General features: G+C 49.4%; 1 protein-coding gene across 1 annotated transcript; it reads left to right on the forward strand.

The window, feature by feature from the left end:
- The first annotated feature begins 3292 nt into the window (after positions 1–3292).
- On the forward strand, positions 3293–15954 carry cyth3b (cytohesin 3b). The gene is made up of 8 exons (XM_080856992.1): positions 3293–3364; positions 3637–3749; positions 6042–6190; positions 7068–7179; positions 11840–11916; positions 12118–12189; positions 13474–13628; positions 15844–15954. The coding sequence occupies exons 2-8, from the start codon at positions 3689–3691 to the stop codon at positions 15914–15916; spliced, it is 699 nt and encodes a 232-aa protein (XP_080713118.1). The 5' UTR covers positions 3293–3364; positions 3637–3688; the 3' UTR covers positions 15917–15954.
- Positions 15955–16370: the final 416 nt, after the last annotated feature.

Raw genomic sequence — 16370 nt, forward strand, 5'->3', positions numbered from 1 at the left:
AACGCAGAGAAACAAACAGATCGCCATGGGCCGGAAAAAATTCAACATGGATCCCAAGAAGGCATGTTGACAACATAAACCCTCATGAAATACTCAGAATAAGGCTGTTGTTGTTTCGCTATGTTAATGATAATTTCTGCCATGTCGATAGATAGATTTTGCCAGTGAAAGTGCCCTAACTTTGCATGTGTTCATAATGTGGACTGTTTCATGACCTTGGGGGCTGTGTGACTTTCAGGGCATCCAGTTTCTCCTGGAAAACGACCTGCTGCAGCACACCCCCGAGGACATTTCTCAGTTTCTGTACAAGGGCGAGGGTCTGAACAAAACAGTCATCGGGGACTACTTGGGAGAGAGGTAAGTCATCCAGCCAGTCAGCTATCTGCTCCCCCCCTCCCTCCCACTCAGCCTCTGGCCGACGGTCCGCTCTGTTTTACATTCCTCGCTGAGGCTGAGGCGCAAGCACAAAAAAAAGGACAAAAAAAAGATCACAGGAAATCGATTGTCTGGATTTAGTGAGCATGAAATGGGCGATGAAAAAGGACAGGCTTTGGGAACACGTGTTTCTTATCTATATCTCTATCGGGTTGCTAGGTTATGGGGACGCTGGCGAGTCTAACGCCGCTCTGTCTAGCCCAGTTTTTGTCAGATTTTTACGGTAATCTCAATTTATTCTAAATGTCAGTTCTTCTGTTGTATATAATAGCGTAGTTAAGTTAAATCGCTGTACATAGCCATTGATTTTTGTACTTTTTGATCTATTTAAAAATGTTATAAGGGTCTTTGTTAGTTCAGCTACCAAAACATCATTCCGGAGACTTGTTTTTATTTAATTTTTTATTGAGGCGAGGACGCTGACATCTTTGAAAGACTCTTAACATTGTCCGTCCCACCTGGAAAAGGGCTCTAAGGGAAAGGGCTCAGGGATCCAACCATCATACTCATCATACCCATCATACTCGCCTGGACGGACAACTTTCCAACTTTCCAATCTCACCACAGTGTAGCTAGCGAGGCTAGGCAGCATCCCTAATCGGTCACCATGGTGTTCAACTATACCAGCTCGCAACCACTCCTGGACTAAACAACCCCATCCTCAAAGAACTTGGACTCCTTCGCCGCCCTCGCTACATCCACAGAGGCTCCGGTAGAAAATGCATCTTCCATAATCAGCCAAGCTGCTCGGAGACGAACATCCCATCTCTCTGGTCACCTGTCGCACGTCTGACGCGCCATAGCCTCAGCCAACAACAGCACAGGAAACATCGTGAGACCTCTGCACTCCAACGTGGGAAACACCGCGAGATCCCCGCACTCTCTGCTGAATGGATTTCGTGGAGTGGATTCTAGTCACTGTGCCAACACTACCACTCACGGATCTAGAAAAAATCTCTGCCCTCTCAGAAAACACGCGCCCTCCCCCCAAAAACAGAAGGCTCTCAAATTTGCCTCCCTTAACATCCAGTCCCTCACAAACAAATCACTAATATTGAATGCATTTTGATCTGACCATGACATTGACATTTTATGTCTTAGTGAAACCTGGCATCACAGTGGTGACTACCTCTCCTTAAATGAAGCGGCTCCTGCAGGCTATAAATACATCGAACAAGCACGCAGCTCTGGTCGTGGTGGGGGGCTGGCAGTGTTTTATCGGGACACTTTCGGCCTTGTTGAACTGCAGGTCCCTGTTTCCCCATCTTTTGAATGCTTAGCTGCCAGAAGCCTCACCCCTCAACCTCTGATAATTGTTTTTATTTATAGACCACCCAGAGCTAACCCTACTTTTATATCAGACTTCTCAAATCTCCTCACAACCCTGTGCCCTACCTATTCCAGGATGGTGGTACTTGGTGATTTCAATATCCATGTAGATGCCCCCAAGTGCCCGCTGGCCGTTGACTTCCTCAACCTCCTTGATTGCCTCCCGCTCACTCAGCATGTACAAGGACCTACCCATAAACACGGCCACACCCTTGATCTTGCCATCACTGCCGATGTCTCAGTTTCCAACACCCATGTCCTGGACCTAGGCATATCTGACCACAGTGTGGTACTACTGGACACTATTGCTACACCACCTGCCCCCAGCAGCAAGCGCTCCATCACCTTCCGTAAGATCAAGGACATTGACCATGCCCTGCTATCAAATGCTCTCTCTTCTGCCCTGACTGAGCCTGATCCTGCACTCTCTCTTGAAGAGAATGTACACCGCTACAACCACACTCTTCAAGATGGCCTAGACAGGTTTGCCCCTGAAAGAACGCGGCTGGTGTCCTTCCAGCGCTCAGCCCCTTGGTTCACTGACCATCTCAGAGCCCTTAAGTCGGAGGGTCGAAAAATTGAGCGCAGATTTAGGCGAACTGGCTTAACTGTCCACAAGCTGTACTTCAGAGAACATCAGAAAATATATTCCTCTGCTCTTAGAGCTACCAGGGCATCATACTACTCCACTCTCATTGACTCTGGCCATAATAACCCAAGGCACCTGTTCTCCACTATAAATCAGATGCTCGAACCTTGCAGGTCAACCACCAATACTCCCTCCTCTGATGACTGCAACCGCTTCATGGACTTTTTCAAAACAAAGGTCGATAACATCAGGCGCAACATCACCCCCGACCAACCTGATCCTCCCTCGGATCTTGCCCCCCGTGATGGCCCAGCCCTTGATCATTTTGCTGAGGTCACCCAAGCCCAATGTCCAGCATTGTTTTAAAAATGAACTCCTCCACCAGCTCTTTGGATCCCATCCCCACATCTCTATTGAAAGCTTGCCTCACAGCCATTGTCCCCACTGCAACCCACATAATAAACAGGTCCCTATCTACTGGTGAAGTTGCCCCCTTCCTCAAACTGGCAGCCATCAAACCTGTGCTTAAAAAGCACAATCTGGACCCTGAGTACCTCTCAAACTACCGTCCCATCTCAAACCTACCCTTCCTAGCAAAGGTCCTGGAAAAGGTCGTCTCCCTCCAGCTGCATAACCATCTCCACTCCCACCAGCTATATGAATCCTTCCAGTCTGGTTTCAGACCTTCCCATAGCACCGAAACTGCTCTGGTGAGGGTGGTGACCTCCTAATGTCATCAGACTCTGGCTCACCCAGCCTACTAGTCCTGCTAGATCTAAGCGCCGCCTTTGATACAGTGGACCATAATATCCTGTTTCGGCGTCTCCAGGAGGTGGGAATTACAGGCACTGCCCTGGACTTCTTTTATTCCTATCTCACAGTCTGTCTGTATGTCTGTCTGTCTGTCTGTCTGTCTGTCTGTGCCCTCAGGGATGATTTCAATATCAAAGTCCTGCAGGCATTTGTGGAGCTCCATGAGTTTGCTGACCTCAACCTTGTGCAGGCGTTAAGGTAAGCATTTCCTGACACTTGGAGAAAAGAAGGCACACAGGCCAGGAACGTCCATCCAGTTATCCGAGAGGCTTGAATTCAAAGAAAAAACAGGTAGTAGAGCCCAGACCTTTCCTAGCTGGGCTCCAACACTAATGCCATAGAAATTGAATTAGGAAATTCATGCGCGCATTTCTTCCAGAGATACTAAAATCACGGACTTTTATCTGGCGATTTAAGACCCTTAAATGCTGCAGCTACAGACTATCCTCTTCCTCCTCTTCCCAATGCAGGCAGTTTCTCTGGAGCTTTCGGCTGCCTGGTGAGGCCCAGAAGATCGACCGTATGATGGAAGCCTTCGCCTCCCGATACTGCCAGTGCAACCTGGGAGTTTTTCAGTCCACAGGTGAGTTACTGGAACAAAGCCAACATCCAACAGTGTCATGTTCTTTCTCTGCTCTAGCTTTTGGTCTTGGCAAGCCAGACGATTTAGAGCAACTCTAGAAAGGGGAGAGTTTTAGGCAGGTTTGTTCTGCATGTGTGTCTGCACCATTGTGTTCCGAACGGACCTTTCTGGGACAAAGGCCTGATGCTCCTTGTCCTCTTTGCTCCCTTCATCTGAGTCCCCTGAGTGAATGTCGTCTGGTGGGTTTCAGTGCTACCGCCTTGATGCATTTCCCTTTCATCTCGTTTCCTTCTGTACACGAAAGCCTGTGTCTAAATATGCACTGAAAGGACCAGCGCTGTCATTCCCCTCAGTACTCAATAATGTTGGTGTGTGTATGAAGGAGAGAGCCTCAGTACTCCATATTGTTTAGTGTGTGTATGAGGGAGAGAGCCTCAGTACTCCATAGTGTGTGTATGAGGGAGAGAGCCTCAGTACTCCATAATGTTTAGTGTGTGTATAAGGGAGAGAGCCTCAGTACTCCATAATGTTTAGTGTGTGTATGAGGGAGAGAGCCTCAGTACTCCATATTGTTTAGTGTGTGTATGAGGGAGAGAGCCTCAGTACTCCATAGTGTGTGTATGAGGGAGAGAGCCTCAGTACTCCATGATGTTTGGTGTGTGTGTGACGGAGAGAGCCTCAGTACGCCATAATGTTTAGTGTGTGTATGAGGGAGAGAGCCTCAGTACTCCATAATGTTTGGTGTGTGTATAAGCCTCAGTACTCCATAATGTTTGGTGTGTGTATGAGCCTCAGTACTCCATGATGTTTGGTGTGTGTGTGACAGAGAGAGCCTCAGTACTCCATAATGTTTGGTGTGTGTATGGAGAGAGAGCCTCTGATGACGTGCTTATCTCCCTCCCACTGATGCAGGAGGCGTCCACCAGACCGCTGATCTGCTGTTAATACTGTTTCCCCTGTGATGGCCTGTAGGCCGTGGCTGTAGGCTGCTGCGGTAATGATATTGATCCTAATGATCAAGCGATCAATAGCGCAGAGCTCCACACCCTCTGGCTGAGAGCCCTACACGTGCGGCTAGTGTACGGGACTCAGATGAAGCACTTTGGGTTGGGTTGGGTCTACACCTATCGGTCCACACACACATCACCGTGCACACAAGCATGCACGCTCATGCACACAAACGCTTGCATGCACACATATGTAAGCGGCATGCATTTACACATACACACTCACTCTCACTAAAGCAAACTTACACACAGCTACACACACAATCTCACACTCACATACAGCCACACACACACACATACAGCCACACACACACACACATACAGCCACACACACACATACAGCCACACACACACACATACAGCCACACATACAGCCAAACACACATACAGCCACACACACATATACAGCACAAACACATACAGCCACACATACAGCCACACACACATATACAGCACAAACACATACAGCCACATATACAGCCATACACACACATACAGCCACTCACACACACATACAGCCACATATACAGCCATACACACACATACAGCCACTCACACACTCACACACACATACAGCCACACACACAATCTCACACACACACACACACAATCTCACACACACATACAGACACACATGCTCCACTGAGACAAACCTCTCCAATGGGCCTGCAGGGTGGTTACTGCTCCTACTGAGTTCACACACAAGGCCAGGCCAGGGTTCATGATTTCAGTTCTCTTTCTGTGTTTGCGTGTGTGCGTGTGCGTGTGTGCGTGTGTGTGTGTGTGTGTGTGTGTGTGTGTGAGTGTGTTTGTGTGTGTGAGTGTGTGTGTAAGCGTGTGTGCATATTTGTTTGGCTGAAGGGAACAGACCCATTTCATTTGTTGTTGCTAGTACACATGAACTTGAATGAGTGCGGTGTTGTGATTTGTTTCCATGCGTGACTCTGGGTTGGGTGGGAGCCTCTCTGAAGCGGTCTTCATTTCTTCATGTGTGCCTGGCCTCGGGGTCTAATCTAATCAGCCCTCGACATCCTGCCCATCAGTGTGCTGTCACGATCAGAACGTGATTACATCAGACTGAATGGTGAATGCGACTCTCTGTGTAAAGTAACATGCAGCTACAGACATGTGAAAGAAATGTGTGAACGAAAAAAGAAATGGTCCAATGAAAAGAAGGAAAGGAAACTCATGTGTTGTGTGTTTGTGTGTGTCTCCCACGCTGTGTAAAATGAAACTCACGTGTTGTGTGTTTGTGTGTGTGTGTGTGTGTGTGTGTCTCCCACAGACACGTGCTATGTGCTCTCTTTCGCCATCATCATGCTCAACACCAGCCTGCACAACCCCAACGTGAGGGACAAGCCCCCTGTTGAACGCTTCATCTCCATGAACCGCGGCATCAACGAGGGAGGAGACCTGCCTGAGGAGCTGCTGAGGGTGCGACACGCACACACACACCCACACACACACACACACACACCACATACCAACATGTACTTACACACACACACACACACACACACACACACACACACCACATACACACACACACACGCACACCACATACCAACATGCACCTACACAGACACAGACACAGACACAGACACAGACACAGACACAGACACAGACACAGACACAGACACAGACACACAGACACAGACACACACACACACACACACACACACATTTCATAGAGGCTTGAACACATACTTATGCAATCCCCTAATTCTACTTGCACACACACACACAGAAACACACTAATAACACACACACACACACTAATAACACTTATTATTTATGCACTTACTCACTCTTGCACACACACACATGTCCAAACACACACACACTCACGTACACACACTGTGCCCAGGCATGCTCAGCATGAAGCTGTATGAACATCTTTCCTCATCCCGTGCCGTCTCTGAACTCTCTAACTCAGGAAGTGACTAATTAGTCTGAAGTGCCTCAGGTTTCAAAGGCTTGAAGCCTTTCTGCTGGTAAACCATTGGAAGACATTTCTGAGAAGCATTGCTCTGTTCTTTGATTGAGGTTAATAATACACTAGGCGATGTTGTGAGGCAACTGCTATGGGTCAACATTGCTGTCAAATGCCATCCAAGTCAAAAACAGGACCACTAGAGTCAGTAGTGTGGAACAGCCAAAGATGATGTGCTGTGTTCAGACTTTCCTGTATCATTGTCTCCCATAAAATGTTCAGTGTATTGTCTGCTGTTACCGTGCCCTTCTCTACTTCCCTGTCTGTCTGTTTTTCTGTCTCTTATCTCCTTTGGATCCCCTCCACTTCTGTTCCCAGAATCTGTACGAGAGTATCAAGAGTGAGCCTTTCAAAATCCCAGAGGACGATGGCAACGATCTGACACACACGTTCTTCAACCCAGACAGAGAAGGATGGCTGCTGAAGCTGGGTGAGTGAGAATAGCAGCAGAACAGAGAAGAGGTAGAACCAAATCTGTTTCCTCTCTCTCTGTCTCTCTCTCTCTCTCTCTCCCTCGCTCTCTCTTTCTCTTTCTCTCTGTCTCTCTGTCTCTCTCTCTTTCTCTCTCTCTCTCTCTCTCTCTCTCTCTCTGTACCCAAGGAGGTCCCTCAAAAACTCTCTGTTTCCAGCAGAGAAGAATGTTAAGGGAAGAGATGTCAGCAGCACACACTCATGTCATGCACAATGTGTTGGTCTGTGTGTGTTTGCATAACGATGTGTTGCAGTGGTCATGCACACCCACTTTTTTTTGCCTTTAATGACCCCCCCCCCCCCCAACACACACAAACACACACACACACTTACACACATACACTTACACACTGTCCCACATGTGTTCACTTGTGTTTTTAATTGTAACCCCCTCCCCCCCTCCCCCGACTCCTCACCCCTTACATCTACTCTCAAGGGGCATGTGGTTTGTGTCTTGGTCTGTGTGTGTCTTCTTGGTTTGTTTGTTGCCTGGCTTGCTTTCTTGTTCATGTTGTTGTTGTTGTTGTTGTTGTTGTTGTTGTTGTTGTTGTTGTTTACGTGTTCCTTCTTCTATTCCTTATATCCTCCTTGCCCCTATGATCCCATCCTTTCTGTTCTGTGATTGGCTGTCTCCCTCCTTCTTCTTTGCTAGGAGGTAGGTAACTAGCAGCACTCTTGTCTCTCTCTGACCTCTCACCCCTCGTTTCCTGTGCGCTCCTCCTCACCTCTGCTCCATCACCCTCAGGTTAGGTGCCTGACATACATACTGTATGTGTCTGCTTTTTTCTCTCTTTTTCTTCCATCTTCCATTTCGTTTCTTGTCTCGCAATGAGCTGGCATCTGCGCTTTGCTTCTCCTTGTCATTGGGGACCTTTGGGCTCTCGGGGTGAGAGGTCAGGCACGTGTGCGTGGGGCTATAGTCAATGACCCTACCCCACCTCCCCCCAGCCTCCCCCCACCCCTCGCTCCTAACCCCGACACCACCCCCACGCTAATGCAGGCTGCATTCTTGCTGCTGTAGGTAACGTCTCTCAGGCTCACGGTGTTGCCCTGGCTTCAGTGCTGCTGTAGGTAACGTCTCTCAGGCTCACGGTGTTGCCCTGGCTTCAGTGCTGCTGTAGGTAACGTCTCTCAGGCTCACGGTGTTGCCCTGGCTTCAGTGCTGCTGTAGGTAACGTCTCTGCAGGCTCACGGTGTTGCCCTGGCTTCAGTGGTGTGTGGCAGTGCCAGAGCCTCTCCCATCTGCAGTTTCAGTTGGAGTTATAATGAGTTATTATGAGTTATTATGCCTATGACTAGTGCTGTAGCGATGCGTCGATGATGTCGACGCGTCGATTTCAAAATTACGTCGACGCCATATTTTTACGTCGACGCTTCGCCACATACACGTGGTTGACCCAAACAGAAACAAACATTGCGCAAGGACTGAGAGAGCAGAAACCCAGGGAATTGCTTGGCGCCATTAGTTGATATTGGCGATCTAACGTAGTGAATCATGATACATACTATAAGCTGACCAACACCATGACTTAGCTCTCTGTGCCGTTTGTTCATGCTTAGTTGCCGTGTTCTGCAGCCGTAAGTTAACGTTAACTAAACTGACACACTAGTAGCTAGCTAACGTTAACTACTAGCAACCAAGCACGAACAAACTGCACGGAGAGCTATAGTTTGCTAGCACCACCGAAGTGCGCAGAGCTCAAGCTACACAACACACTGAACAAACGTTAAATGAATGTAACCAACGTTACTTATTGTCCCCTTCACGAGAGACAATGGGGTGCGTTTCTATCTCCATTCTCAAACGCACCCTATTGTCTCGTATTTAACGTTTGTTCAGTGTGTTGTGTAGCTTGAGCTCTGCGCACTTCGGTGGTGCTAGCTAACTATCTTCTTAGCTCTCCGTGCAGTTTGTTCGTGCTTGGTTGCTAGTAGTTACGTTAGCTAGCTACTATAGCGGCAGCGGCTAGACAGCTGTGTCAGTTTGGTAAACGTTAACTTACGGCTGCAGAACACGCCAACCAAGCACCAACAAACGGCACAGAGAGCTAACTCATGCTGTGGTCATTTACGAGTCAAACACATAACATTAGACTAACGTTGGCCAGCTTGTAGTATGAATCATGATTCACCACCACGTTAGATCGCCAATGTCAACTAATGCAGCCAAGCAATGTCCAGGACAGGGCTGCACATAAGGTGGTGCGCAGTGCTCATCAATGAATGAATGTTTTTATAAGCACTGAAAACATTTAAATTAATGAGCACCACATCCAAATGTGATAGGGCTCATTTGAGTACCAAACATTTTTACTGTGAACTCTAGATAAACATGAAATGCATTGTTGGACTTTTGCTGTGCAAAACGGTGCTCATTAAAGTATATTATTAAGATTTTTTGGAATATTTATTTGAGATACATTATGGTTTTAATCGAGCAACAGAAAAATAATCGTTAGACTAATCGTCCAATTAGTCGTTAGATTAGTCGACTATTCGATAAAATAATCGCCAGATTAATCGTTTTGAAAATAATCGTTTACCCCCAGCCCTACCTATGACTCATGTGCATTGCTCAATTGGCAAAATCCCCCAAAATATGCAATGAGATGATCTCAGCGCTGACGTGAAAGCCCCAACACTGTGGTCAGTAAGGGCTGCTAGACAGGTGAATAGGTTCCTATAGGTGAATTGGTGAACTGGTGTTACTGGGGAACTTTATAGGGCTGTGTGATGACACATCGTAGTGGGAGAGGAAGCTCTTTTCAGATAAGAAGTTGTCAGAGTGACTGGCCCTTTTCTTTGAATGGGTTGCAATCCGACTGCACAATCTCTTTTGGATATTCACCCTAGGGGAAATCCCACAGCTCTTCTGACAAATGTGTGTGTCTCTGGACTACTGGGGTTACTGGAGCCAACAGACGCAAAATGAGGGGACAAGATTGGAGTGAGAGAGGAAACTGTACCTGATGGGATCATTTGTTGTGCCCGCCACCCCCCTGTCCCCTGCCCCACCCTTACCCCTGCCTTTCCCCCTCCCCCTCCCCCGCATCCAGCCCCCCCGCTACTGCTGACAGGACCCAGCATGCCAACATCCTCGTCTGGCGCTAATTGTTTCACCTCTGGGCTGCTTGTCATTTTTTTTGGCCTCCACTCATGGCACCAGGGAGGCTTGACAAACAGCCCCCCATCTCCTTTCCTCTCTCTCCTCTCTCCTCTCCCCTCTCCCCTCTCCCCTCTCCCCTCTCTCCTCTCTCTCCTCTCTCTCCTCTCTCCTCTCTCCTCTCTCCTCTCGCCTCGCACTCCCACCAGCTGTGAAGTCAGGGACGTGTCAGCCAACCTCTCAGTGCCTCTGTGCTGCTCACTCAAGACTAAATGTAACTGTGTGACTGTAAGTGTGTGTGTGTGTGTGTGTGTGTGTGTGTGTGTGTGTGTGTGTGTGTGTGTGTGCGTGTGTGCGTGTGTGCGTGTGTGCACGCGTGTGTCTGTGGGACTTTGTTTGCGTGCATGCGCGGCTCTGTGTGTGGCTAAGTGCTCCTCTGGGACAGGCTCTCAGCTCTGATTTGTTGTGTTAGCGTCTGTGGTCTCAGGTCTGGATGGCGGGGACAAGAAGGCTTTAGCTGTGCTCTGGGCAGCTGTTGAATGGAGGGAGGGAGAGAGAGAGAGCAAAAGAGAGAAAGAGAGAAAGTGAAAAAGAGAGAGAGAGAGAGGCTGATGAGTGTTGGGTCTTTGGGTGGCTAAAGTCAGCTGTTTGCTTTGGCTACATCAGGCATCATCTACATATGCAAGCCGTCTGCTAATCCAGGAGCTCTATGAGCAAATAGGACCACACAGAGCTACAGGAGAGTGCAGCCAGTAAACAAGGCAATCCAAAACTAGTGTATGAGAGTGATTGGTTGGATATCAGTTTTCAGTCTTGAACGTAATATTATTCCATTTGTTTGCCGCATAAAACGATTGTCCTTGCTTGACCAGGGTACCATGCTAACATGCTAATATATGAGTGCAAAAATCCAACCTTTTGGCTTCAGCCTCACCGCTGCTCCTAGGGAGAGAGAGTGGGCCAGGTTTGCCTGCCATGATCCAAGTCAGTACTGACATCTCCTTAAAAAAGCCCTTACACTGGAGCCGCTTCCAGTCATGGGCGTTTGTTGTTCTTTTTGACTTGTAGTAGCCCGGAGTTGGGCTTTGCCTTATACAAGTCGAGGGGTTCATCAGCACAATCTTATGATTTTGAATGTGAAATGACTGTGAAGTCTTTGCGTGTTATTGCTTTTATTTTTTCTTCTGATGTAGCAAAATCCTCTCCTCTGAGACCTCGGGGTGTGCTGGTAGCTTTTAAACTGAAACTGTGTACAGCACTTTTTTTTCCCCTCCCCACATATGCGGGCAGAGACTGTGCTCCTGGCCAGAGGCTGCACGGCTTTTCTTCCCCACCCAGATAGAAGTGTGCCAAGGATGAAAGAGGCTCCTCTAATGGTGTCTCTGCTTAGTCACGTCTCTGGTGTCTGCACAGGGGCTCCCTGGTGGTAACCGGAGAACGTATGGAGAGCAGGTCTTAGCAGGACTAACCATCACTGCCCTTCTCTTGTCTCTTCTCTCCTCTTTCTCTCTGCCAGGTGGGAGAGTGAAAACCTGGAAGAGGAGATGGTTCATTCTGACAGACAACTGCCTTTATTACTTCGAGTACACAACAGTAAGTCACACTTAAAACCAGAGACACATCCTCACTGAATAGCCACACAACGTAATTCAGGTCTGGCTCAGCTGCTCTGCAGCAATTTCACCTCTCTGAGTTTGTTTGTCTGGGCGAGACCCCTCAGACGGCATGGTGTTTGGAGCGTTTGACCGCTCTTGAAATGTCTTGAAATGGCCTATTTTCTTGTGTGTCACGCAGGACAAGGAGCCCCGTGGCATCATCCCTCTGGAAAACCTGAGCATCAGAGAGGTGGATGAGCCCAGGAAGCCTGTGAGTCACCCACATCGTCAGACCACACCCCCTGCGTCAGACCTCACCCCCAGCGTCACCCCCAGCGTCACCCCCAGCGTCACCCACAGCGTCAGACCTCACCCCCCAGAATCAGACCTCACCCACAGCGTCACCCCCAGCATCAGACCTGACCCCCAGCGTCAGACCTCACCCCCAGCGACGCCCCAAGCATCAGACCTGACCCCCAGCGTCAGACCTCACCCCCAGCGACACCCCAAGCATCAGACCTCACCCCCAGCGGCAGACCTCACCCCCAGCATCAGACCTCACCCCCAGCGTCAGACCTCACCCCCAGCGGCAGACCTCACCCCCAGCGGCAGACCTCACCCCCAGCGTCACCCCCAGTGTCAGACCTCACCCCCAGCGGCAGACCTCACCCCCAGCGTCACCCCCAGCGTCAGACCACACCCCCAGCGTCACCCACAGTGTTAGACCTCACCCCCAGCGTCAGACCTCACCCACAGCATCAGACCTCACCTCAGCTTCACCCCCAGCTACAGGCCTCACCCACAGCGTCAGACCTCACCCCCAGCGTCAGACCTCACCCCCAGTGTCAGACCTCACCCCCAGCGTCACCCACAGCGTCAGACCTCACCCCCAGCGTCAGACCTCACCCCCAGCATCAGGCCCTCACCCACAGCGTCACCCCCAGTGTCAGACCTCACCCACAGCGTCACCCACAGCGTCACCCCCAGCGTCAGACCACACCCCCAGCGTCACCCACAGCGTTAGACCTCACCCCCAGCGTCAGACCTCACCCCCAGTGTCAGACCTCACCAACAGCGTCAGACCTCACCCCCAGTGTCAGACCTCACCCCCAGAATCACCCACAGCATCACCCCCAGCGTCAGACCTCACCCCCAGTGTCAGACCTCACCGACAGCGTCAGACCTCACCCCCAGCGGCAGACCTCACCCCCAGCGTCACCCCCAGCGTCAGACCTCACCCCCAGACAGAGCTAATGTTTACCACACATGTGTTAACCCACCACTCCTCACCCACAGAGCAGCACACTTGCACAATATGCACCCACTGAATTGTGATAACTGACCACATGCTGTAGTTGTTTTATTCTGTCCCAAACTAAATATGGTATTGGGTCATTGTCTCCATTTATCAGGCCCTGGTGACATCTGCTTCTGAGCAGTATTGTTTTCCTTGTGTCCAGCTGTATGTGTGGGCAGTTTTTACCTTTGGGTCACTCCTCTCTCTCTCTCTCTCACCCTCTCTCCTCCTCTCTGTCTTTCTCTCTGGCACACTCAGAACTGCTTTGAGCTGTACAATCCCAACCACAAGGGCCAGGTCATCAAGGCCTGCAAGACGGAGGCGGATGGAAGGGTTGTGGAGGGCAACCACGTGGTCTACAGGATATCAGCACCCACACCTGAGGAGAAGGAGGAGTGGATCAAATCCATCAAGTAAGAGCCCCAATACCAATACTTGTGTTCTCTAAAAACCTGTGCACAAAAAAAAGAGTTTTAGCCTTGGCAAAACGAGCAGTGATTTTTGGCAGCAGCACTACAGCTGGATGCGATGGAAAAGGGGTTGAATTCTGCTGAATTTTGCCCCAACCCCCTAGGCAGAGCTAGAGGCTGGAAGCTGGCGTTATCCCACTCTACAAAACTGACTATCTTTGTTTGGAAGACAGGAAAATAAAATATACATTTACTTAAGTCATTTTGTGCATGCTGAGTGAGGCAGGCTCTCCAATATTAATGCGCGACATTAGCATTTCATGCACCTCAGCAGCATTAACTGACTCCTGTAATTGGCCTTAATGATCCCAGCCCCAGCTATGTGGGAACGCTGAGCACACAGCTTAGCATACAGCTTTCCGGAACTTTCCATTGTCTTGCCATTCGTTCGCCCTACTTGGAGTTTCTTTATTAACATCCCAAATGGGATTCCAGCTATGCGATGCAGAACAGGATGATAATGCAGCTATGTGCAGTGGATAGAGATGCATGGATAGAAATAGGCTGGAATGTTGCGCCGTAGCATGCAGCGGCTGGCACTGGGCTGTGTGAGGGTTGTTTGTAGAGAAACAGCAGGCTCATCACATATCTCACCACAGTGACTGTAAGCCATCCACTCTTACCCACACATATATCCCTCCCCTGCGCTTTCATGAGCAAAAGAAGGGGAGGATTAGCCTCTGCTTATAGCACCCTGGGGGGAGGGTAGGGGGGTAACAAGCATCACCACCATTACCAACAGCAGCAACAGCAGGAGGCTCAGTCCCTTAAACAGGCCAAAACTTAAACATATCCCCTACCCCCCCCAACTCTGTACACACACACACACACACACACTCACACACACACCACCACTGTGCTAATCTAGCCCCATGCTAACAGAGATCCACCAAGCGTGTTATCTTTCCAGAAGCATCCATGAGGGATTTGGGCAGATGAAAGAGGGCTTTATCACAATCTGAGATTTTTTTTATGCCCAATAGGAATGGTTATGGTTTTCCATCTCTCCCATATCTGCTTTAATCTTTAATCATGCTTTGCACACATGTCACAAAGTGCCCCCATTTTTTCCCGCAAAGTGGAGTTTGTTTTTTTGGAACGAATGGAGTCCTTTTTGAACCAAAGCTACAACATCAAATTGAAGTGTGACATTATTATACAAATTCACACTGAGAATGGTCTAGGTTCTGAAACTGCAAGCTAGTATGTTATAACATCTGTACAGCTAGTGTGTAATAACATCTGTACACCTAGTGTGTTATAACATCTGTACAGCTAGTGTGTAATAACAGCTGTAAGATCTGAGCTCCCCACACATCCACCTCTGTATAGGTTTAAGAAGCAGAGATCGTTCATGTAGTGGTGTGTATCTGATAGCCTGTATTGTCTTTACCACTTCCTCCTCCTATACTGTCCTGGTTTTCAGCCTATTTTCATGTGCACTGCTTGCAGGGATAGAGAAAGGGAGAAGCCACAGAAAGATATCTGCATTAGGTTCGGTTTGGTTGGGTGGGGGGGTGGGGGGGGTTGAATGTGTGCCGGAGCTAACAAGATTTCCAGCCGTGAAAAACTCCTCTGTGAAGCTCTGCCAGAGCCTCTTCTCTTTCTGTGCCGGGGTCTCTGCAGAGGGAGAGATGATCCACTGCGCAGTGGAGAGTGCAGTTTCAGATGGATGGCTTTGTTCCTGTTATTCTTTCACATGATATGTGGTCAGAGGGCTGCGAGTGAGGGTCAGGGAGCAGGCCACAGCTGGGGGAGATGGAGACAACGGAAGAGCTAAGGTGAGGTAGGGAAGGGTGATGGTGGTGGGGGGGTCAATGTGGTGATGGAGGAGAGAGAGAGAGAGAGAGAGAGAGAGAGAGAGAGAGAGAGAGAGAGAGAGAGAGAGAGAGAGAGAGAGAGAGAGAGAGAGAGAGAGAGAGAGAGAGAGAGAGAGAGGAGGCTTGAGTTTCAGAAACCATGGAAACCAAACTGGGTCACCCAACAAACTTTGCTCCGTCTTCTTTTCTGCGTCTTCCTCTTTTTGATCTAGTTAAGGCAGGGCTTTGCAGAAATGTGCTTTCATTTCCATATCAAAGATGTTCAAGGCCCGCCCCTCCACCCACTAACGCGCTCAATGTTATTTATCTGACTTCCTTTCTTTAATTGGACTCTACAGAGCCAGCATCAGCAGGGATCCCTTCTACGACATGCTTGCCACCAGGAAGCGACGGATCGCCAATAAGAAGTGAGACTCTTTGGCTGCCCAACGCTTACCCGACACTCACCCCTCTGGTCTCCCCTCTACATGCTCAGAGATGACCCCTGCCCAAAATAGACACAGGGACACACACACTCCACCCCCTCCCCCCCACACCGAGCACCGACAGCTGGCACGGACTCACGGGACGACCCGCTCCAATCTGGATGCCCTCTCTCTGATCCTCACCCACCCCCTGGACAGTGACAAACTGGAGGCCAGCAGGGGCACCATGGGACCAACTGCGCTGCGGTGGGCATCCCCAAATCCCCCATCTGCCCTACATGTTGCCACGCTCCCCGTGACTCACGGGTGTCTGTTTAGTCTGCTCCGCTCCTCTGTTTATACACAATCCCATCCTGTGTTTCTCTGAGTTCCAGTAGAAACAAATTGTGGTTATTTTCTTATTTTTGACATGCATGCATGTGTATGTGTATGTGTGTACG

The sequence above is a fragment of the Sprattus sprattus genome (assembly GCF_963457725.1).
Source record: "Sprattus sprattus genome assembly, chromosome: 18".
In the NCBI taxonomy this organism is placed as follows: domain Eukaryota; kingdom Metazoa; phylum Chordata; class Actinopteri; order Clupeiformes; family Clupeidae; genus Sprattus; species Sprattus sprattus.

Bases quoted from the DNA above. Each gene is read 5' to 3' on its own strand.
- cyth3b (XM_080856992.1), top strand. From the start codon at position 3,689: ATGATGGAAGCCTTCGCCTCCCGATACTGCCAGTGCAACCTGGGAGTT. The intron at 11,917-12,117 runs GTAAGTCACACT...TGTGTCACGCAG, and splicing joins ATTACTTCGAGTACACAACA to GACAAGGAGCCCCGTGGCAT. The intron at 13,629-15,843 runs GTAAGAGCCCCA...TGGACTCTACAG, and splicing joins GAGTGGATCAAATCCATCAA to AGCCAGCATCAGCAGGGATC.